The sequence below is a fragment of the Macaca mulatta genome, chromosome 18 (genome assembly GCF_049350105.2).
Source record: "Macaca mulatta isolate MMU2019108-1 chromosome 18, T2T-MMU8v2.0, whole genome shotgun sequence".
Taxonomy (NCBI): domain Eukaryota; kingdom Metazoa; phylum Chordata; class Mammalia; order Primates; family Cercopithecidae; genus Macaca; species Macaca mulatta.
In genome coordinates, this window is record NC_133423.1 from 58,459,690 (window position 1) to 58,485,960 (window position 26,271).

The 26,271-nt window shown below is 35.0% G+C and overlaps 1 protein-coding gene across 2 annotated transcripts in view; it reads left to right on the forward strand.

The window, feature by feature from the left end:
- NOL4 (nucleolar protein 4) overlaps positions 1–26,271 on the forward strand; it is a 389,081-nt gene that overhangs the window by 210,844 nt on the left and 151,966 nt on the right. For both annotated transcript variants that reach the window (XM_028837750.2, NM_001194221.2), the window contains 1 exon segment: positions 1,011–1,294. In XM_028837750.2, coding sequence (XP_028693583.1) covers positions 1,011–1,294 — 284 coding nt within the window.

A 26,271-nucleotide genomic window follows, 5' to 3' on the forward strand; every position in this document is an offset into this window, starting at 1 on the left:
TTGTGGTAATTTAGGTCATTTCTAATTTTTTGCCATTATGAACAACACTGGTATGAATGTTTACCTACAAAAAGATACACACACTGATTAAACTTCTTAGGTGTTAAACTCCCAGAAGTGTAATGAGTGGAACAAAGTTTATGAGCACTTTTAATGCTTTAGATGCATATTAAACACTCATTCAGCTTTTACTGATGCACATTCTCACGAGTAGGATAAATGATGCTTTTTATCAGAGAATGTTTACCAAATCTAGATATTCTCTCTGGAAAAACAAAAGCTATTTGCAAAATAATTGGTAGTTATTTAATTCTCTTTGTTTTTTTTTTTCCTTTGAGATTGCATTTGAGATTAAATTGTTCTCTCAATTCTGTTTTCTTCTTATTATTTTATTTCACTTCTTGTGCCTAAATGTGCTGTGTTAGCCCATTTGCATTGCTATAAAGGAATACCTGAGACTGGGTAATTTATAAAGAAAAAAGGATTATTTGGCTTACAGCTCTGCAGTCTGTACATGAAGCATAGTGCCGGCATCTACTTCTGGTGATGGCTTCTGGAAGCTTACAGTCATGGAGGAAGATGAAGGGGAGCCAGTTTGTCTCATGGTGACAGAGGGAGCAAGAGAGAGAGAGAAGAGGTGCTAGCTCTTTTAAACAACTATCTTTCCTATGAACTCCCAGAGCAAGAACTCACTCATTACCATGGTAATGGCACAAAGCCATTCATGAAAAATTCACCCTCATGACCCAAACACCTGCCGCTAGACCCCACTATGGACACTGGAGGTCACATTTTAATGTGAGATTTAGAGAGGACAAAACATTCAAACCTTATCATGTGCCTACTAGATTAAAAATAACAGTAACTGTTTACAAGCTTATTGCTGAGGATGAATTACATATTATATGTAAAATGCCATTCACATAATGGGAGCTCAATAAATGCTAGTTGAAGTAGAATCTGAATAGAATATTAATTAAAATCAAAATATAACTTTTCCTTTCCAACAGATGATTCTGCTGCAGAGAGCTTTAATGGCAATGAGACTCTGGGGCAGAGTTCAATTGCTTCAGGGGGAACACACAGCAGGGAGATGGGAGACTCCAACAGTGATGGCAAAACTGGGCTGGAGCAAGATGAACAGCCACTGAACCTGAGTGACAGTCCCCTCTCTGCGCAGCTAACTTCGGAATACAGAATAGATGATCACAACAGTAATGGGAAAAACAAATATAAGAATCTTCTAATTTCTGACCTCAAGATGGAACGAGAGGCGAGAGAAAATGGAAGCAAGGTATGGTCACATTACAATTTCCAGAATTTTTGAGTCGGTCATGAAGGTCACAGAAAATACCTATGCATATAGGAGATAAACGTTATTGTTAATAAAAATATTATAAACAAATCCAATAAGAGGATACCAAGAAACTTATGACCAAGCATATTGTGTGTTTATAACGTATGATTTCAGGAATAATAGTGAGCAAAATGAATCATGTCTCAAAGCTGTGGGTGTTTTTTGATATGGAGAATCACTTGAGTTAATGTTTCTCATATATATAATCTATTTGTATGAATCTCTCTGGGAATTTGTTCAGCTCAGATGTGACAGTTTCAGTCTCAGTACACAATTTTTTACTATAAAAGGATCACTATCTAGTTTCTCCTAGATGGATAGGTGTACATAAAGTTTCAATTAAATTCTTCAGTTTGCTTTAGAGACCTGGGGACTTTGATCAGTAATTATCTTTGTGGACACTAAAAAACTGTTAAGTGTGAGACTTCTGGATGATGTTTGTGGGTTAAATAATTATTTTAAGAAATGATTTATCATAAGTTATATCATACAAAAGACAAAAACATATTTCAGACATACCTAAATGTTTAGATTCTTTATATTAATATTAGAATAAATTACAATCCTCTCCCATTCCCAGCTGACTTTTTTTAAAATTAAGCTTAAACTTCTGCTAGTTTGAGATAACACATGCTGGTGACTTTGCTCTATGATTTTTGAAGGTGTACTTTGGAACACATGAGGGTTTTTATGGAAAATACCTTTTGAGTGCCTTCCCCAGCCCTTACCTCTAAGTCAGAGTTGTAGAACTTGTTTTTTGACATAGATCCTTAAAGCAAAATGTCTTAATCTGGATTAATTTCTGAATTTGCTAAGGCACTATGCTTCCTAAATTGGTTCTATTTAAATCTTCTTGCTTGCCTGGGGGTGTGTTGTTTTATCCTCTTTTAAGCAAGTCACTAGACATTAGCAGACACTTAAGCACTCCTGCCTGAGGGAGGCTGCTACAACTTTTTCTGTGGCAAATGTTCAAATATCTTCCTCAGTGGTTTAAAGCTAAATTACATACACGCAAATGATTTTATATTTGCTAACATGATCTGATTCACTGTGCACTGTGTTACATTTTACAGAACAAAATAACTCCTAAGTTTCCCTGCCCTCCACATAAACCTATCTTTATGAAGTTTAAATAATCGTGAAATGTCCTTTCTATGCTATGTGTCTATTAAATTTTTTTCTAAAATTATTGGATGGGTTGCTCTTCTTTTTCTTATTCCCTTATTCAGTATTACTCTGAGAACGATGCTTATTAAAACATATTATTGCACATATTAAACAGAATGAAGTGACCTTTCTGCCTCTATTACAATGGAGTTGAGAAGCACAGATGGTTTGGGCTGCTCGTGAGGGTTAAGATGATAAACAAGCCTAGAGGAGAAGAAGATACCCCTGATGCACTTAATATTTTATGGTTTAGTAAATGAAGAATACTTCCCACAGCCAACTGAGGAATAGCCAAAGATGCAGAAGAAAAATCAGAAAGGTGTAATGTATGAAAGCTAAGCAAAGTCCACCTTTCAAGGAGAGTGTAGGCAGCTCTCATGGACAATGTCGAGAAATCAAATAAGATGAAGATAGAAAATAGTTAAATTTGTGAGGGAAGTTTTGATTCGGAGCACATTGGGAAAAGAATCAAGAGAGATTGTTTTTATTATTTTCTTCGAATTTAACATAGTAAATACTTATCACCTATGAAGGACAAATACATCTAGAGATACAATAAACAGCAGGAGAACTAGAGTTAATAATATCGTATCATCTATTGAAAATTTGCTGAAAGTACATTTTAGATGTTCTTACCACATGGAAGTGATGGCTGTGTTAAGTTGCTTACCTGGAGTAATCATTTAACTATGGACAGGTATATCAAAACATCGTGTTGTACATCTTAAATTTATGCAATTAAAAATACTTGGCATACTTGCAGCAATGGAGTAGGTAGCAGAGACAACTCACAGAAATAAAAGTCTTTATTCACAAGGCTCTTGATACATAATTTTGAGAAAGAGGATACATATACATAGAAAAGTTTCTTAGAACAAGCACAGGCAATACTTATCCTCATATTAAAACAGTAAGAGTTTAAGTAAGAAAATACTATTTCAAGTAATAGTCAAAATAGACCTCCTAGAGGAACTGAGCCTTGAACTTTGAAGGAAATACAAGATTACCATTTTATTTCTTTCAGAAAGGGTCTCTTGCTAGACACTGTGAAGGGCCTGGAATGCAGATAGGGAAGATGACTTATTCTCAGGCTAGGGAATCATTGTCCATTCTGACCTCAGTATGATTTTATCACTTCCTCGTGGCATTGAGGAAGAACATGACATCCTTATGCAGGATAAACTAGTTGCCACCAATTAATTTGTTCTCTAAATATTTACTAAAGGATTCCTACACGCAAGTCACTGTTGTAAGAAGCAAAAATATGTAAACGAGAAGAGCAAGATTCCTGCTGTTTAAAAGCTCATAGTCTAGCGGGGGGACAAACTTGTGGTTACAGTCTCATTCTGTAAGTGATGAGGGACATATGGTCAGGAGGGTGAAATGAAAGAACAGAGGAAGGGTGCCAAGAGACTATAATGATTCTTAAGGAAAACTCTAAAGAGAGATTGATGTCAGAGGTGAGTGTGGAATGGCAAGTAGGAGTTATTCTGATTATGTATGGGAGAGGGGTAAGCATGTTTTAACGGACAGAGCTGTGAGCGAGCATACCTGGCATGGGTATTTGCAAGGAGCTTAGCATGGCTGCAGCAGAGAACATGTGTGAAGTGATGAAGTATCAAGTGGCTCCACCAATAAATGTAGGCCATTTTAAGGACTTTGGATTGTCTAATAGAAAGAGCTTAGTGGTCAGCTTAGAATTTTAGAAAGCTCATGGTCAGCTTGACATTTTATAAAAAATATTCTGGCAATGTTTTGGTGAATGAATAGGATAGGGAATAGAAAAAAGTAATGAGAGAATGCTGGTTAGAGAGCTATTGTGGCAGTCCAAGAGGAAAATACTGACAGTTGGAATCAAATAACTGACAATGAGAAGGAAAAGCAGATATGTAGTACAAAAAATTACTGAACATGTTATTTTTGTTCTTTTGACATTGTATTTGCAGGACTAACTATCTAACCTCCATAGGTTGTATTCATATATTGCCAAACTCCTGGGCGTGCCATTCACATAGCCTGCAATATGAGTATTATATTTACCTTTCTATATCCCATTAGTGTGAACATTCTGTGAATATAAAAATGATGTTTACCTTGTCCGCTGCAGTATGCCTCACACCTGGCTTACTATCTTGTCCATAGATGTTTCTCAATACTTTGAGGAAATATACAAAGGTTTATTGAATGTGGAAAGCAAAGTATAGAGGAACATTCTAGAATGACTCCAAGATTTTTGGCTTTCTTGCCTAAGTGGATGATGAATCCATTTACTAAGATCCAGAATGAGAAACATTTGAAGAAGCAGGTTTTCACATGTAAAGTGTATGACGCACCTGCAGTGTCCATTGGACATATTTAATAGGCATTCAGGGGACATGTGTCAGCTCTGAAGAAAGGTACAGGATGGAGAGAGAGACGTTTTAAAGATTTCAGAACAAAAGTGGTGCTTGAAGCTGTGGTGGTTGATAAGATCACCTTGGGAGAGCATAGAATGAGGAGAGAGTCGAAATATGTCATCTTGCAGAATATCAACCCATTAGGAACAAGTGATATAAAAGGAATTTGTAGAGAAACAAATACTCAAGGAGAAAATGAAAGCAACTGGATAAGAAGGGGATGTTTTAGAAGGCAAAATATGGAGCGTTTCAACATTGATATAAATTATTAAACTAAGCAATCCTTAGATGAAGTGACGTAGGCCTGAACCTGAACATTGCTTAGGAGAGTTAGTGCTCAGAGGTGGATTCAAAACACATGGCAGAAGAAACACTAACATAATTAGTGGGCAATTTGATTGAAGACAGTTATAGAGGCTGAGATAGGAAAGTGGAATCATTTGAATTGCGAAGGAGAGTGTGTCTGGAATTTCTCTTTAGAGATTCTTCCTGCAATCTTAATCCAAATGTAGAGTGCTCTAGGGTTCATGCATCTGGATCAATACTTGCTTTACCCCAAGGCTATGAAGTGAACTTCATAATAAAGTTCTGTTCAATCTGTGCGATCTTTTGTAGTCCTCAGGATCGTTCCATCACTTCTGTGTGACCTTTTGAAGTGACACTACTATACATTTCTTCTTCCTTTGAGGGCTATAAAAGCTTAATTATATAGAATATGTGAAAAGCTTAGATTCCAGTGAGTTTAATGTTGACCTGTTTCACAATTTTACTGTGAATAAAATCAAACAAAAATGATTATAAAGCATTGAAAAATTGAACAGTGAATACAAGTGCTTAAAACGAATAGTTGAGTTGGACTATGTCATTTACTGATTACTTCTTATTATGCAAATTCACTCACTAGACTAGCAGGGAATCACATTAACTAATCTAAGGACTAAATATATTGCACTGAATGAAGTTAGGTGATATTTATTTTCTACTTGCTGTTGGCCGCATTTTAAAAGGACAACTAATAACATTAGAGCTCCAAAGAGAATTGAAATGATGATAAAGAGCTTGGAAAATGAGACCCATGAGGAAGTGTTAAGGGATTAGCTATATAGAAAATGAAAGGCTAAACACCAATCTAGGTATAGATGTTTTAAATTATTAATCAATGAGAATAGAAATACAACTGGAATCCTAATGGCAGTGAATACTTTAAAAAACTGTATTATTGGCTTTTTAATTTTTTGTTTTCTATTTATCTTTTAATGTTTATAACCCAGCTGCATTTTACTTTACATGGTTAAATATTCTGAAGCAATTTCCCCAAAGAATGTTTCCAATAAGGACTGCAGTAGGCAAGTGATTATTGTTGAACAGTTTATGTGCAACTGTGGTTACTGCATATTTGGATTTTAGCTCGGTTCCCAAGACCCCTAAATCTTCACTTTATTTAGTAATATTTTATTTTGTCCAGTGTGTTTCATGTAACTTTTTTCAATTAATCTTTAATTTTTTACCAAAATTGATACTACCATTCAGTTAGTTTATAAAATATTAATGGTAACTAACATTAATATTTGCAATATTTAATTTCATTTAAATATGATTAATGGAAGCAACACGTGCTTCAAAATATCTCTTTAAAAAAATCAAGTGTAATGAAATTGTCTTTTACAAACTAAGAGTGATGAATTGACTTCTGTAATATCTTTGTCTTTGTTATATGGATATTCCTTCTCATTATTGTTTCAATTTAATGATTTTTAATGTCTGGCTTTTAGGTGTTATGCATTTATTTGGCCCAGGTGTTGTTTAGAGTAGAAACAACAGTGTGTGTTCTTATTCAGGGTAGAAACAACAATAGGAAATGTGCTTAATATGTGTGAGACACTCTCCTGAGTGCTAGAAGGACAAAGGAAAAAAAAAGTCTCTATCATTAAGAATTCACATTTTGGCCAGAAAAAGCAGACATATAAATGAGTGTATTATAATACAGAAATTGATTTGTGTGTGAGAGTCTCCTCTAGGCTTACTAACTATGCCTTGGAAAGTTCCTGAGTTAATTCTTATTGGTTAAATAGGAGATGGCCACTTAGCAATAGGGAATTCCAAACAGACGAACATTGATGAACAGAGCATTAAGGTAAGGACTAGAAATGCTGAGGATGGAAGTGATGAGTTAAGTCTGGAGACTAGAGTGCCAGACTAGGGAAGATTTTGAATACCCTTTTGAAGCTTGGATTTTACTCTTTAGTTGACAAGGAATCACTTAAGGGTATAGGATAGGAAAATAGTGTGTTCGGATTGTTTTTTGGGGTAGAAAAATTCTGGCATCTGTTTTACAAGATGGCTTTAGATGGCATAAGAAGGGAGAAGTCTGCTAACAGAGAATAAGACTTGCCTTAGTAAGGTGGTAGCTGGAATGGAGAGGAGGGCATAAATTTAAGAAATACATAGAAAGTTAAATGAACAGAATTGGGTGTTTGATTAGATAGGTGGTGGAGAGTATAAAAGAAACTTTAGCCACAGGATAAAGGATGTATCAGTTTTGATATTGGGATACTGTATCAACTGTAGTAATTATGAATATTGTATAATGCTTTCTTATTCATAACTCAAAGCAACCCAATGTAAGAAGAGCAAATACAGTTATTAGCTTTATTTAAACAAAAGGAAATAAAATCTAGTGCCATGTAAGTAATTCCAGTGACATAATTAATACAATCAGGCAAGTGATAAAACCTGGTATTTAACCCAGGTTACCTGCCTCTGCAGCCCATGTAATTTTCACTACACCCACACCTGCTGATGCTGTGTGAGACCAGTCATCTCTGTGCATCACATGGTGACTATGACAGGCAAGCTGTACAGAAAGGAATAGTATCTAATACAATCAGTGGATAGCTTTTTGATAAATAGCAAATGCTTGCAGTAGCATTTCTTATTTTCTTATTTCAAATATTTTGCTTTTGATATTTGAGTTACTTTATACCATGAAAAGAATGTAACAGATGCCTCTATCATAAAACTAAGTATGTCTTCAAAGTATCCATTTATTGCTTTGGTTCATAAATGTAAATGAATGTGTAATTGAATGAAAGTGGTTCTTTTAACAGCTCTAGGGTAAATTTTGAGCTTGTATTTTATTAAATAACAATTTAAAATAGCATCTTCATATTATATACATATATAAACCTATGTATTTTGCATATAAACACACATATAAATAGTATATTCCATACTTAAAGATCACATATTCTTCAGTTCTGCTCATTACTGGATACATTTTTTTTCTTATGTTCTTAGTAGTTTTTAGAAAATAAAATGATGCACAAGAAGGATATAATAAGGTTAATAGCTTTGTAGTATGTGCCATATTGCAATCTAAATTTAAATGTCTACAAGGTTTTTATGAATAAATACCCACATTACTAGGGATTGTAAAATCAACTGTATTATAGAATAATACAGTTTTAAAATCAAGAACCACTTCATTTTACAGATGAAGAAATTGAGACCCACCCAAAATGACCTAACACCCAAATCAGTGTCCTTTTGAGTCATTATGCTACCATGTTTGCCATTGCATATGCTCATATTCTCTACATGTTATTACAGGAAGATGAAGAACAGGGCCATTAATTACAAGTGCCTCTGCCTACTATGCATGTTCCAGTCCGTGTTGGTTCATTTCACATTTTATATCTCAGGAAAATGAAGAAGGTGAGGGGCTTCTATAATTTATGCCTTGAAATGTGCAAGGTGAAGTTGATTTTAATTCTGCACGTTCAGTGAAATGTGCATTTTGAATTTCTTTTAGGCATATAATAGTTCATATGGGTCAGTACAAAGTCGTAACTAGCCCTCCAGCCACTGATGCCTTGTATTCATAAATAATCTGGTTAGTTATAAATTGTATTTTTGACCAAAATACAAAACAAAATTGACCCGTCATTATCCTTATCTTTATTTGATGGTTCATCAATACCTCAAAAAGAAATTGTCTATTTTGTATATTTTTGTGTTTAATTTTTGTTTATTTGTTTGTGGGCTTTCTGTTTTTTGTTTTTTGTTTCTTTGCTTATGTGTGTGTGTGCTTATCTTTTTCCTCTTGAGTTCTAGCATTAAGAATAAGGTCAAATGCTTAAAATATCATTCCAGTCTGTAGATGTCTTGAGAATAGTGGAGAATCTCTAAGACAAAGAACTGTATTTTAAATACTCAGAAGTGATTTATATATGTCTCAAGATAATTGCTATTACCAGGACTTCTTAAAATATTCAATATTGACCCAAATTTGGAGAAAGAATAAAAGAAGAAAAATTAATACTAGACTCATAGAGTTACATATTCTAATTTGTTTCAATATGCTAGTTTACATTTTCATTATTAGATGAGCCTTACATTATGCACCATAAAATAATTATCTGTAGCCTTCTTATTAGTATGTATTTTATTTTTTATTAAAAAATGTTGATTATGGGTACATAATAGGCATATATATTCATGAGGTATATGTGATGGTCTCATACATGCATATGATGTGTAATAATCACATCAGTATAATTGGAGTATCCATCACCTCAAACATTTATTTATTTGTGTTAGTAATATTCCAATTTCACTATTTGAGTTATTTTAAAATATATAATAAAATATTGTTGACTGTAGCCACCCTGTTGTGCTATAAGGTACTAGATCTTAATCTTATTCATTCTTCTAACTATATTTTTTGCAAACTACCCATCTGACAAGGGATTAATAACCAAAATATACAAGAAATTCAAGCGATTTGATAGAAAAAATATAATAATACAATTTAAACAATAGGCAAAAGGTCTGAATAGACATCTCCCAAATGAAGAGGTATAAATGGCTAACAGGTATATGAAAAAAAGCTCAACCTCATTTATCATCAAAGAAATGCAAATCAAATCTACTACGAGATGTGATCTCACCCCAGTTAAAATGGCTTTTCTCCAACAGACAGGCAATAATGAATACTGGCAAGGATATGGAGAAAAGAGAACCCTCATATACTATTGGTGGTAAAGTAAATTAATACAACCACTATGGAGAGCAATATGGAGGTTGCTCAAAAAAACTAAAAATAGAGCTAGCCTATAATTCAGCAACCCCACTGCCATGCATTTATAAATAATCTGGTTAGTTATAAATTGTATTTTTATAAATTGTATGTTATAGGTATATTTCTAAAGGAAATTGGTATATCAAAGAGCTATCTGTACACTCATATTTATTGCAGCACTATTCACAATTGCTAAGATCTGGAATCAACCTAAGTGTCTATCAGTGGATTAAAAATGTATTATGTATACACAATGGAATATTATTCAGCCATAAAAATAATGAAATCCTGTCATTTGTAACAACATGGATGGAACTGAAGGACACTGTGTTAAGTGAAATAAGCCAAGCACATAAAGACAAATTTTGCATGTTTTCACTCATATGTAGAAGCCAAAAATGAAAAGGTTTGAAATCATGGAGATAGAATATAGAATGATGGTTACCAGAGGGTGAGAAGAGCAATGGGGAGAGGGGGGAAGTGTAGATGGTTAATGGGTACAAAAATATGGTGTGCTTTTTAATACTTTTAAAATGGCGAACTTAGAGTTAGCTGGGGTCAAGAGGATAGTTCAGATGACAAGTTTAAAAAAAAATAGCCAAGTCGTAAACTCGGTCCCAAGGAAAAGTGAAAGATAGTATATATTGAGTACTTGTATACTATGTGCCAGGATTATTCTAATAACTAACTTATGTAATTCTCACTGTGATCCAATGGAATTAGGCTCTGTTAGTTTTCTCATTTTTACAGATTGAAAAACAAGATTCAAAGAAGTTGTATATATGATTATACTAAGAATTTCTAAAATTTGGATTTAAATTCCAAATAATTTAACCCACCTTTTAACCACTACAATGTTAAGCGATCATGGTGTAGTCCCTGAGAAATGAGCAGCTGCAAACTTGATCTGATTCTGAGACCCCCCAGCTACTAGTTTGTGGTTCATAATTATTTCCTGATCAGGAAGCACACTTATCAGCTCTGTGACTTTGAACAAGTCTCTATCTTTTGAGCCTGGACAGTTCATCAATAAAATGGTGATAATCTTAACCTATAGGCAATTATCAAGATTAAATAAGATGGTGTGCATTTTTTACAATAAATGAAGTTGTTGCAGTGGTTGTTATTGGCTCTAGAAGTTAAGGTCTAGCTGAACCTTGCAAAAATGTCTTCCATTCGTTAATATTCATTTGGAAGTTTAATACCTGTTTTTAATAGCCTAAAAAATTCTCACTGAGATTGGCAACTTGAAGAAGCACAATGATTTATTTAAGCTAGTAAAAACTAGTTTTCTTTTCTTCTTTTGTCCCTTCTTCCTTATTTCCTTTTAGTTACACTTATCCAGAAATCTGGAATATACACATTCCCAGAGGCATTTTATAGGCTTTCTTGATCCTGTTTCGGTGAGTAACATGCACTCATAAAATAGATTCCAGGATGTCTTATCTCTGCTCGTTAATATCTTTCCTGACCCCATTGGAATCTATCCAATTAAACTGTTACTTTCTTCATACCTCCTCTCCTGATCACTACCTCAACTAGAAAAAAAATATATATATATATATTTTCTGAACTTCTAGAGGGGAAGATCCATGAGTGCAAGATGGCAGGGTTTTGGGTTGTAAGGTCACACACTAAAGTGATTTGCATGCGTGAAGCTTGTTCCCTGTCAAATGTTTGTTAAACAAAATGCAGTGACATGGGAATATGTTGTATTGATCTTATCCCATACACTTTTTCATTCTGGTAATTTCTTCTCATTGCCATTTGGCTTCCCTGAACTCCCAGCCATGCAGCTGACTTTAGCCTTAATTTGGAATATGAGTCTTTTCTCTTTCAGGCAATGTGTAAGCAATTTTACCTCTCTCATGCATATTTTCCCTTTTGAATATTTCACCAAAAACAGTGAATCAAATGAAATAAATTTCCATTATGGTGATTAAGGAGGATTGCATCATAGTTGGCTGATAAAGGAGATATTTGAGGCCTTGTGAGCTTTGCACTGCGATTCTCAAATCACAATGTGCAAACTTCATGTAAAATAATTAAGTATTTTTTATCAATTACATTTTCGTTTATGAGACAAATATTTTAAAGTCAAAATTAACCTGTAATGTTTGTTTTTACATTTTTCATTAACTAAGATATTATCACTGGTGTTAGTCTTCTGTATTATTCAGGATTCTCCAGACAAATAGAACCAATAGGATGGATGGATGGATAGATAGATAGATAGATAGATAGATAGATAGATAGATATAAAGAAAGTTATATATTTTGAAGGATTGGCTCACACAACTGTGGAGGCTAAGAAATTTGATGATCTGCTGTCAGCCAGCTGGGGCCCAGGAAAGCCCTGGTATAGGTCCAGTGTAAGCCTGAAGGTCTGATAACCATGGGAGCCAATGGTGTATGTCCAAATCTGAGCTAGAAGATCCCAAACCCAAGAGTGCTAGTGTCTGAGGGCAAGAGAAGATGAATGTTGCAGCTCAAAAATGGAGTGTACTTGTCCTTTCTCCACCTCTTTGTTCTATTTGGGCCCTCAACAGATTGGATGATGCCCACTCACATTGGTGAAGGTCACATTCTTCTTTGCCCAGTTTACCAATTCAAATCCTAATCTCTTCCAGAAACATCTTCACAGACATACCCAGAAATAATGTTTACCAGCTATCTCAACACTCCATAGTGCAGTCTAGTTGACACAGAAAATTAACCATCACAAGTCCCCTGCTTAGTAACTCGGCACCCATGTGCATCTTCTTAAACCATACTTAATCTCCAAATAAAGAAAATAACAAGGAGATAATTCTGCCTAACATGATACAACTATATTACATATAACAGAAAGCAAACTAATGCCTTACCCATAAGAAGAGGTGAAATCCATGTGGGATGTTCATTCTTCTGATATGCAGTAGTTTAAATACTATGATATAAAATTAACAATACTTAAATACCCTAATATAAAGTCAATACATAGTTATTTGTGAAGGGAATAAGACAGGAAAGAAAACAAAGATATTTGCTTAATATATGAATATATACACATAAAAATGTTTCATAACAAATTAGGGGGGAAACTCTCCTGACAATTATTTTCTTATAGCCAGTATGTAGTCTTGTATTGATGGCTGGTATTTATACCTTCTTCTATTACCCATTCTGTATTCCATTTTCCTTCAGCAAGCTCCTCAGCTAGTCATGGTTCTTAATTTTAGATTAAACCCAGTCTTTTTTCTCAAAGAGTATGGGTTATTAGTAGGCTTTTTTGGATTGGGTTATTGTAATTTTTAATTGACCTTATATCACAGGACCTGGTAACACTAAGTAATGCCCTAATGGATCTCCTGTATTCCAAACATACACTTCCTCATTCCCACTGTGAAGTAGTACTCAAATGTCTTCATGGTAGCCTGGACCAATAACCCCAGCCAGCATAGCAATTCCCTTCTTATCCTATTGATTCAGAGTCATGAGAGGCTCAAAGTGGCTGGGTGGTAGTTTTGACTTCCAGCTTAATGGAATCATTGTTGTGTCTCCTGGTGGAAGCATTTATCTCCCTGGAACTAAGACCTGTAGACCAGGAGAGCATAAAGTTATGGCAACAGGAAGCAAAACTTTTTCTAGTCTGTCATTGGTGGTAATAATAAGTGATGCCACTCCATTTTTACTCCTTGATTCCTGGACTCATGAATCCTGGCTATCAAAGACACAGCATCATACATTAATTGCTGATTTGAAGCATATGTAGCCTCTGAAGAACCTTGCCCCAGCCCTTCAAGGTATTATTCACACCTAGCTGGCACTGTAACTGAGTCTTCCAAAGACCATTCCACCATTCTATTAATGAACTGTTTCAGGATGGTAGGGAACATAGTAAGACCAATGAATTCTATCAGGATAGGCCTATTGCCACAATTATTTTACTGTACAGTAAGTCCCTTGATTAGAAGCATTGCTATATGAAATCCTAGGTAGATAATGCATTCTGTAAGTTCATGGATGGTAGCTTGGCAGAAGTGTTGTGTGCAAGAAGGGAAAATTCATATCTAGAGTAAGTCTCTGTTCCAGTAAAGACAAAACATTGTTCCTTCCGTAATGGAAGAGGTCTAATTGAATCAGTCTGTCACCAGATAGCTGGCTGGTTACCCCAGGGGATGATGCCATATCTAGGGCTCAGTATTGGTGTCTGCTGCTAGTAGACTGGGTACTCAGCAGATTGGTTAATGCCCCAGCCACACTGGTGAGGGTGAGCTGTTTTACTCTGTTTACCAATTGAAATACTGATCTCTTCCAGAAATACCCTTGCAGACACTCTCAGAAATAATGTTTTACCAGCTATCTGGGCATCCCTTAGCCTAAGCAAGTTGACACATAAAATTAACCATTACATTTTCTCTTTAGAGATGTCTTAGAATGCTGAAATAATTTAATACATTTAGTATTATTTGGAACAATCTTTGGGTCAGGATTGTACAAGTTATCAAATAGTCATCAGTTTCTATATAAGTATGGTGCCCTACTAAAGACTGAGAGCTATACAATTGTTTCTGAAAGAGCAATACCAGTTATTGAATTAACTAAAATTTTAAAAAAGTTTTTAAAAAGTCAGTTTTTATGTGCAAAAAATATTCTGTGAAAACACAAGTGAAGACTTCAAGGAAGAAGGCATGTTGTATGGGCCCAAATTATAAGCATCGCTTTCATGAGACAAATTTGAGGAAGTAAAAAGAAAGAAGAGAATAGTCATAGAAGCAGGAAGGCAGCAAGGTTATCTGGGAGAAATTAACCATGGAGTTCAGAAGGACTGAGGGCTGCATGAAGGCAAGTCAAGAGAGACACTTTCCAGAGGGTTAGGCCTGGCAAGCTATTTGATTTTTATCCCTGAGTATGGGGAATCATCAAAGTATGTAAGCATTACAGTGATGCAATGAGTGTCAGCCTTGGCCAGGAGGCCATCTCAGCACTACATTGAATGGTTTGAGGATGCGAGAGACAGAAGGTGGAGATCATCCTCCAGGGGACAGGCGTTGTGCCCTGGAGCCATTGTCAGGGCAGGAGCATTGCCAGCCTCAGTTTCGAGCTTACGGAGTTTCAAGTGCTAGAGGATCATTAATTTTGGCTGATAGCTGGCAATGTGAGCTCAACAGTGAGGATGGGCCTGGAAAAGAAAGAAATAGAGGCCACCTGAAGAGTGTCACCAGGATGCCATAAGGGAAGTTGCCAGTCAGAAGATCTGAGCCTTTCTGTTATGTATGAAAGAAGAGAAAACAGTGATGAAGGATCAAGATGAAGCAGAGAGCCAGAAAACAGGAAGAATCCAGCATATCCAGTCCCAAAGTACATGAAAAGATTGCAAGGATCATTTTGAAGGATGCAGAGAAAGATAGAGTAGATGGAAAAGCAAAATGGGCCATTGAATTGCATGTCCCTGGAGGACAAATCTCAAAGCACTGAGGCATGAATCAATATATGTTTTCTTCAGAAAAAGAAAAAAAACATGTTGTATAAGGATTCATTGCATTTATATTAGTTTTTAAATTATTTTGGTTATAGAATCTGTATGATTAAAACAAAATACAAGATAAAGTAGATATTTGAACATGATATCTCAACATTAGCTTTTCAGTTGAATTTAGCAGTTTGAGCACCAAATAGGAAATAAGCCCTGAAAATGCAGAAATGGAAAAAGCATAGGTTCGCACTCCCAAGTCGTCAAGAAAAACAAGGAGACATTAAACTTGCTACAACATGACAGTCTGATAAGTGCAATAAAGTAATATTGAAAGTAAGTCATGAATGTAAGAGGAAGATTCATTTTATTGAGAGGAGGAATAGGGATGTGAGTTTGAGGTGGTCTGGGAAGATTTTCCTGAAAATGTCACCTTGCCTTGGTTTTAAAAGAAAGATAGTTTCCAGCCAGAAAAATGAATAAAGCAATTTGAATTTGACTAGGGTGTGTGGGTTTAGACAGTTAATCTCTCTTTAACTCAATTTATTCACCCATAACGTTAGGGAATGATCTTTATTGCAAAAAATCAATTATGTAATCATCAACATAGGTTTGCTCTTTATTATGTGCTAAGCCCTGAGTAAAATGTTAAGGATATGGTAACTATGATGAAAATCAAATGAAAACAAAACAAAACAAAAGTCTTTAAAATGTTTACTGTTGTCCCAAGACAAAATTAAAAGGCACTGTCATTATGTGTGTTATAACTATAAATCAATGAAATGATGCTGTTGACAAAAAGAATCAAAGTCTGCAAAATATTTGAAAAGATTTATTTTGAGCCATATATGAGTAACCAATGGCCTATGGCACAGCCTTGGGAAAACCTGAGAACTTGCGCCCAAAGTGGTCAGGCTGCAGCTTGGTTTTATACATTTTAGGAAGCCATAAGACATCAATCAATACATGTAACATGGACACTGGTTTGGCCTGTAAAGCTGGGATAACTGGAAGAGGAGAGGAGTGGTTTCCCGGTCATAAGTGGATTCAAAGATTTTCTGATTGGCAATTGATTGAAAGAGTTATCTGAAGACCTGGAATCAATAAAAAGTAGTGTCTGAGTTAAGATAAGGGATTGTAGAGAGGAAGTATTTTATTATACAGATGAAGCCTCTAGGTAACAGACTTCAAAGAGACTAGATTATAAATGTCTCTTTTCAGACTTAAATAATCTGTATTTTGATGTTAACGCTGGTCAGCTGTGCCTGAATTCCAAAGGGAGGAGGGTATAATGAGGCATGTCTGACCCTCCACTTCCCTTCAAGTCCTGAACTAGGTTTCAGGCTAACTTTGGAATGCCCTTGGCCAGGGGGAGGATCTATTAGTTAGTTGAGGGTCTTAGAATTTTATTTTTAGTTTATGAGGCAGTAAGTGAAGCAAATGATAACCAAACAGTCTTGCTGAATAACAGGAGAGTGTGAAGTGTATATGAGAATGATGGGCACTAGGGCATCCTCAGACTAAAGGTGAGGCAGTAATGAGAGGAGATAAGGCAGAGGTCAGAATAAGAGGGTCTCATATGCATACTGAAGGGCTTATACTTTATCTTATAGGGAAAATTAATAAGAAAAAGATTTTCAGCAGCAGGAAATATGTGGTTGCATATGCATTTTTAGAAAGCTAAATAATACGCTCTTCTAATTCCTTAAGGTGTTTAATATAATCAAAGTGTTAGATTTGCAAAAGTGGTAAGGTAAACTTCACGTTTTGAACAAATATTTATTCAGGATGTACTGTGTGCCACATATCATGCTGGGCACTGAGGATGGAAAGATGAACAAAATGCGGTCGCTACCCTGTAAAAACCCAATCTATTGAGTGAGACAACTACATAGATAATTATAATAAAACACATACAATAATAAAGATACTCACTGGACAGCATATTTACATGAAAATAATTTCAGAACACTGGGAACTATCAATAAAATCCAGAAGATAATCATATACTTTAATGTTTGTTCTTAAGAAGTTCACAGAAAGGGTAGATTTTTGAACTAAATGGTTAAGTAACAAAAACAAAATGTAAAATAATGTCTGCACCTCCTGCAAAACAATTATTATACAAGGACACAGAGAATGATCTTGAACCGGTTTTCCTGGCACTCCTCTTTTTGAAAAATGAAAAATGGGGATAATGTTTACTCATACAAGTTTCATATAAAGAATTAAAGAATGCCTACGTCAGGAATAAATGACCCCAGGTTTTTATCTTAAATATAAATCATGCTCACTTCAGACTTCAATTTTAGTGGAGTAAAACATGAGCCCTTAATGGAACCTTCATGAATCCACAATGATTCAAAGTCATCATGTGGTGCCTTTTTTCATGAATGAGAAAGTAAATGGGGACTTAATTGTTATGAGTATTGCAAATTCTTATTTAACATTTAGATTGGAGATTTTTGTTGAATAGTACATTTTTGATACAAAGTGTTTACATTTTATCATTTAATAAATATTTATTAAGGCTCTCCTGTGAGCCAAGTGCTGTGTTGCTGCCTAGAAATACCAGAGTGAAGAAGATAGAGGTGGTTCCTTTTTCTCAGAGGTTCTCATCTGGTTGGGTTGTGCTGTTCATTAGCAAGACATTGGAGGTGGAACAAGAAGACATGGTATGGTCAAAGTGCAGGAAAAGATACTGGTTTGGGTCTTGGGAGTCAGGACCTTTTCTCCAGAAGATACAATATCTCATTAGGAAACAAAAGAATGAGTAGGTGCTAGATAAGAAAGAAGGTTTGCATTCTATGCTAAAGATCTAGCCCCGGGTGGAAACAAAACTTGGAGACAAGCCTAAGCATGGCATGTTTAAGGAACCGAAACAACATCAGAGCAGCAGGAGCTTGGAGAATGGGAGGGCTACTGGAAAAAAAAATGAGTATGAAAAAGTAAAGAGGGCCACATTTCAAACGTCCTTGTAAATTATACTTATAAATTTGACCATTGTCACTACTATGAGTAGTGATGATAAGATTTTAGTTTTAAACCTGTTGAGAACTGGATGAGCCAAGGTGGAGTCAAGGAGACAATTTAAAATGCCTTTGAAATAATCTAGGCAAGGCATTTTGTTGACTTTGTTTCTGGCATGAGTGGTACTACAAGTCACTAAAACTAGGCCTCATAAAATTTAGAAACTAGGCCTCATATAGAAAAAATTAACACCAGGTGGCTCTGGATAGGGTCCCACCCTGCCTCGATAGGGTCCCACCCTGATAGGGTCCACCTTGCCGATTCCGGGAAACAACCTCATGGGGTCCCACCCTGCCAATTCCGGGGGTCCCACCCTGCCTCGAAGTTCCCGGAATCAGCAACTCCAAGAAAAAAACCTCATAAGGTCCTGCTCTAACCAATTAGAACAAGACACCTTGCTCAGGCCATAGCTAGACCCAATTACCACGCGCCTAAAGCTTTGTTTGAATTTCGCGCCTTAAGCTGTGTTTGAACTTGTGTTTGCCTATATAAACAACCTGTAACAAGCACTCGGGGTCCCAGGGCCAACTTAAAGCTTGGGACCCTAGCGCGCTAGTAATAAATAACTCTCTGCTGTGAATCTCATGTCGGTAATCCTTCGCGGCGACCTCTGCCCAGGAGGGAATCGACAGTTCGGTTCCAACATCACTAAGGTAGGTTTCTGTGTGGATGGCACTGGTCCCAAGCTGCTGTGAAACCCAGTTTGAAGATAATTGCCTCTCCTAGTCCATGCCTTCACAGTCCCCTCTATTCTTCCCACTTCAGTACCTAAGTATAATATTATGATTAATTTCAGTATTAGCACTTAACACTCTCTATGGTGAAACCTAAGTTCCAGTCTTTAGGGACTATTGTCTTTGGCTGGTCTGAGTGCAGTGGTGTTTACAATTAACTGATCACACACAGTTATAGATTTATTTATTCTTTGTCCATTCCCATTGCTTCACTTGACAGGCCTAAAAATAAAAATAATAATAAAAAAATGAAATGTCATCATTGAACAAGTTTTTCTTCTACCTAGAAAGTTAATTGTGTCTGCTTTCCTTATCCTGCCCCACCCCTCTACCCTGCCCTTGCCATCACACACACACACACACACATCATGTTGAACCTGGTATGCTTCTATCCATTACTTAGACTGTGTCAGGGCTATGAAGTCTTTAAGACATTAATATTTAGCACAATTTCTAGCAGATGTTTACTAAATCAGACTACCTGAAAGATAACAAAGGGAATATTGTTCTTAGCTAATGCTGTAGGTATGGGAAGAATAAAAGGTAAGGACAATTATGTAGTTTGGAATTGCCTAGTAGAACAAATCTACAGTCCGAGATTAGGAAATGTAGTTTGCATTATTTGCAGCACTAAAAAATTAGTGCTTTGGAATGCATGCTAATCTTCTCAGTCTATTTAGGAAGAATTCACGTAAAGACAAGTTGTATTGAATTGTACCCTACTATACTAAAAATGATTATGCTTTCTGAACCATCTATCTTATAGTTACTAGGAATAACTGAATTACAATCACTCTTATGTGAGATTGTTGATGTACATTAAGATATATTGTCCTAATTTCTAAAATATAGGAACATATTCCTTAAGATTTACTTTCTTGTTTTTCTGTGAGGACCTACCATTTCAGAGTTTAAACTGTTAACATTTTATTTTGTTATATTTTCTCTAATCACATTTATAATTCCTTTAGAAAATAATTCAGTATGAAATCACCATCTCTCTCAAAGTCATATTGTTGAATGTTAATAACTCCTTTGTTATAACAGCATTATCAGTATTCCTGAGTAGAGAAAATAGAAATTAGCATTTTATGTTGTCTGCAGAGAAGTTTCCAGGCACTGAGGTATTTTAGATAACCTTTGCCCATAATTAATAATATGGATATTTTTGTTCTCTTGAGATGGAACAGACATTATCAAGTGCTTACACTGTCCAGAGTTTTAACCTTTTGGGATTCTTTGATTTAATTTGGGAGAACATCACCAGATCTCAAAAATATGATGTGGACATTGAGATCTTGATCCAATTACAGTTGCAAATCTCTTCCTATTCTTTCTTATCAAGACTGAAACTGACTGATATGTTCAGCAAGAACTTTGCCAGTTTAGTAGAAAATAAAGAATTAACTATAGGAGGAAAAGAATAGTATAAAAACTACATAGGCTTATATGTCCTTACTTTATGATAATTAGAATGAAATAAATTGAGGGCAAATACAGTTTTTTTTTTAATTCATAGTTGAATCCTGAATACCTAACAGAGTGTTGAATCGTGGTATAGTATAACACTTAAGCATATTCTGACATTGAATCAATCTATAATAATTGCAAAGAGAAGGTTGTGTTTTATAGGCCTGCAATTGGCCAGCTCCTGGGCAGGTTGACTGTATGGGCCACATTACCTCTTAGAAATTACACTCCTCATGGACACTCAGGATAAATGCCAAACAATTGGTCAAGTCTACAAGACTATTTGTTATCTACCTAACCTGGATTTCTTGGATGAGATATGTTCCCCATCAGAATGATAATTAAATATCCTCCATCTTAGAAATTACAAATAGTTTTCATCTTTTGTCTTAGTTGCAAATACTTGGTAGTGGCTTCCTATGCTGCTGATATATTACGTTCTGGTTCAGAAGCAAAAATTTTCAATTAAAAGTTGTCAGGCTGGGCGTGGTGGCTCATGCCTGTAATCCCAGCACTTTGGGAGGCTGAGGCTGGTGGATTACGAGGTCAGGAGTTCAAGACCAGCCAGCCCAACATGGTGAAACCCCATCTCTACTAAAAAATATTCAACAATTAGCCAGGCATAGTGGTACACGCTTGTAGTTGCAGCTACTCAGGAAGCTGAGACAGGAGAATTGCTTGAACCTTTGAGGTGGAGGTTGCAGTAAACTGAGATTGCACCACTGCACTCCAGCCTGGGCCACAGAGGAAGACTCCATCTCGGGCGGGGGAGAAAAATGTTGTCTCATGAGCATGGCATAGGGGAACACCTTTGCCATTCCTGAGATAATGCTGTACAGCTCAAAATTATCAGCATCACCTTCCTCTGAAACATCTGGTCGCAGCTCACACAGGTACTCCAATCCCAACTCTGTAAAGGAAATTACCAATAAAAATTTACCTATAAAAATAAGCTCATAAAGATACTAGTCAATAAGCACATTATATGTACATTCAGAATTGCCTTGGAAAATAACATATTTTTATAATATTTCTTAGCGTGTTATATTAAAAATAGCAATGTAACAATTATTGTGAATATATAGATATTACAAAAGAAAACATTAGCATTATCTAGCCAGGTGTGATGGAACACACCTATAGTCCCAGCTACTCAAGAGGCAAATGTAGGAGGATTGATTGAGTCAGCCCAGGAGTTAGAGGCCACAGCCGATAAACTATGATTGTGCCACTGCACTCCAGCATGGGCAATGGAGCAGACTCTGTCTAAAAACAAACAAACAAACAAACAAAAAACACAACAAAACAAAAAAACTCAGCATTATCTGTATCAAAAAAATGTTGAGAGACAAAACACCTACTTCTCTGAATTTAGACATCATAAAAATGAGGGAGTTGCAGTAGGTGGTCTCTTTAGCTCAAAAATCCACTGTACAAAATCTACTTTAAGATTTCTGAAGGACTGTTAGCAGGCATTTCAAGAAAACTGTCATTGTCTTCTCTCTCCACATTTCTTTTTTTACATTCTACTCAGCAACTACAAGTACATGGTGATGAAAAATGTAACTGTAGCATGTGGAAGGGGAAGAAGAGTGAGGAGGAAAATAAATACATTTCAGGGGTCATCTATGTACTAAACTCATGGAAGTCTTTTCCCTACAGATCCTCCGTAGCACATCTCCTGGTCATTCATTCATTTAATTGACAACCAAGCAAACATTGAGTGAACACTTGTCATGTGGACATATTGAACCTGTACCTCATTAGTGAAACATTAACTTTTAATTTTCATATATGTAAAAGGTGTTGTCCAAAATTATACCATCTATGTGCATATATCTTTGTTTCCTCAAATACTTTCTCTTTTTTAAGTCAGTTTATTCATAATTTTGCAAACTTTTTCTCTACAACTCATGTAATAGATAGCATAAATATAAGAAAGGCCTGGGCCTTTCTTTTTCTGCCCACCACTATGTTCTTCTTCTATTAACCACATTTTCTCCTTCATCTGTTACTCCTGACCTCAAAAGGTATATAATACTGGGGAGCATTCGTGGGGAAAAAGAGTGATTTCATATAGATAAAAAAGAGGTAAGCAAATCTATGGTTTATACTGAAAGGGAATTGGCTAACCTATTCCATCAATTCCTTCTTTTTTAGTAGCATTATTGGTAAAGATTCATATACTATACAATTCACCAATTTAAAGTGTACATTTCAGTGGTTTTTAGTATACTCGCAGATACATGCAAGCATCACTATGGTGAATTTTAGATTACCATCACCTCACAAAGAAACCTTATACCTCTTAACTATGACTCTCTTTCTTCCCATCTTACTCATCTCTAAGCAACCACTAAACTACCTCTGGCTGTGTAGATTTTTCTGTTCTAGACATTTCACATAGGGAATCATATATGATGTTGTCTTTATGACTGGTTTCTTTAACATAGACTACTATTTTTAAGATCTGCCCATTTTGTAGTATGTGTCAGTATTTCATTCCTTCATTATTCAGCCCAATGGACAATAATATTTCATCATATGGGCATACAATACCAAATTTTGCTTATCTATTTATCAATTGATGAACATTTGGGTTGTTTTTACTTTTTGGTTATTATGAATAATGCTGCTATGAAATTCATATACAAATTTTTATGTGAATATATGTTTTCATTTTGTGGGATTTATATATATGGAGTATACATATTAAGTATATAGAGTATATATACTTATATATAAATATATCTGTATATCTTTATATATAAAGTATATGTGTATATGTATTTATATAAAGTATATATACTTATTATTTATACATATAAAGTATATATACTTCATACACTTTGAAGTATAGTTTGATATGAAGTAATGTGATGCTTGTGGCTTTGTTCTTTTATAACCAGAAAAGTCAAAGCCATCCTATGCAAAAAGAACAAAGCCAGAGGCATCACATTACCCCACTTCAAACTATACTTCAAAGCCACAGTAACCAAAACAGCATGGTATTTGTACAAAAACAGACATACGAACCAATCAAAAAGAATAGAGAATCTAGAAATAAAGCCACACACCTACAACCATCTTTGACAAAGTGAATGAAAATAAGCAATAGGGAACAGACAACCTATTCAATAAATGCTGCTGGGATAATTGACTGTTGATGTGCAAAACAATAAAACTGGAAACCTACCTTTCACCATATCAGAAAAATGAATCCAAGATGGATTAAAGACCTCAAACTATTAAATTTCTCCAAGAAAACCTAGGAAATACCCTTCTGGACATCTGCTTTGGCAAAAAATTAATGAGTAAGTCCTCAAAAATAATTGCAACAGAAAAATTGACAAGTGGAACCTAATTAAACTAAAGAGCTTATGCACAACAAAATAAATTATCAACAGAAAACCTACAGAATTGGAAAAAAATATATTTGCAAATTATGCCTCTGACAGAAGTTCAATATCCAGAACGTGTGAGGAGCTTAAACTAAGAGTTGAACTACCATTTGACCCAGTAATCCCATTTCTGGGTATATACCCATAGGAACATATATTATTCTACCAAAAAGACATATGTACCTGTATGTTCATCACAGTGCTATTTGCAATAGCAAAGACATGGAATCAAACCAGGTGCCTATCAACGGTGGACTGGATAAAGAAAATGTTGTACATATACACCATGGAATCCTATGCAGCTATAAAAGAAGAATGAAATCATTTTCTTTCTAGCAACATAGCTGCAGCTGGAAGCCATTATTCTAAGCAAACTAATACGATACCAGAAGACCAAATACCACATGTTCTCACTTATAAGTGGACACTAAGCTTTAGGTACACATGGAAATAAAGATGAGAGCAACAGATCCTGGGAACTACCAGATAGGAGAGGGAAAGTGTTGAAGTACTACCTACTGGATACTATGCTCTCTACCTTGGTGATGGAGTCATTCATACTTTAAACCTTAGCATCATGCAATATTGCCTTTGTAACAAACCTCCATATGTAATTCCTGATTCTAAAATAAATTTTAAAAAAATCTTGGACTAAAAACGAATAAATACAAATTCATTTTTGCGTTGTTCATTACAAATGTACAAAAATACTATTGATTTTGTATATGAATCTTGTATTCTTCCATTTTCAACTTTCTATAATTATTTCTAGTAGAGTTTTAGGAGATTGCTTAAGAATTTCTATATATGAGATTTTGTCATCTGTGAATAAAGATGATTTTCCTTCTTTTTTTTTTTTTTTTTCCATTCTAAATGGCCCTATCTCCTTCTTATCTAACTTCTTTGGCTAGAATCTCCAGGACAATTTTAAATAGAAATAGTGAGAACGTACATCCTTGTCTTCATTCTGATCTTTGCTGAATTCATCCACTCTTTCAACATTGAGTATGATACTAGCTGAAGTAGATAATATTTCAAGACTTCAATATCCTACTTCCTGGAATGGTTAAAATAACTAGCCAGAAGAACAACAACAAAAGAAGACTTAAACAACATTATACTCCAGCTAGACCTAATAGACACTGATAGACTACTCCATCCAACAACAGCAATATATATGTATTCTTTTCAATTGCTATGGATCATTCTCCAAGTTAGACCATATTCTAGGACATAAAGCCAATCTTCATGAATACAAATTTATTGAAATAGTACAAAATGTGTTCTGACTCCAATAAAAATTAAATTAGAAATCAATAAAAAATGATATTTGCAAACTCACAAGTATGTAGAAATTAAACAATACATTCATAAATAACCAATCAGTCAATGAATAAATCAAAATATAAGTTAGAAAATACTTTGACATGACCAGATAGAAGAAAGGAAAGGAAGGGTTTTGGTAGACGTTTCTCTGAGATTCATTAAGTTCCCTTTGATTTCTAGTTTGTTAAGTTTTTCTCATGAAATGATGTTGGATTTTGTCAAATGCTTTTTGTGTGTCTGTTGAGACAATATTTTTATTCTGTTGATATGATTAACAGTTTTTTAGATATTAATCCAATCTAATCTTGAATAAATCTTAGTAGGTCATATAATAGGTACAATTATATTCATGTGCTTCTGGACTTGGTTTGCTAATATTTTGTTGAGGATGTTTGTATCCATATTTATAAAAATAGCAGTCTTTAGTTTTCTTTGTGATGTCTGTAGTTGGTTTTGGTATCAAAGTAATATTCAACTCATAGATGCAGTTGGCAACTGTTCCCTCCTCTTCTATGTCTTAGAAGAGTTTGAAGAATTGATAGTCATCCATTTTTAAATGTTTGGTAGAATTCAAAAGTGAAGCAATTTGGGACTTAGCTTTTCTTTATAATAGTTTTTGACTACTAGCTCAATGCCTACACTTATATGTCTACCCTGATTGCTTATGCTTAAGACCATTTCAGTAGTTTGTGTATTTCTAGGAATTTTTCCATGTCATCTAAGGTACTAATTTATTGGCATTTAATTGTTCATGGTATTCTTTGTAGTCTTTTTTATTTCTGTTAGTTCAGTAGCAATGGCCCCTGTTTCATTTACATTTGGAACGTAATTTTTCTTTCTTTTCATTGTTGATCT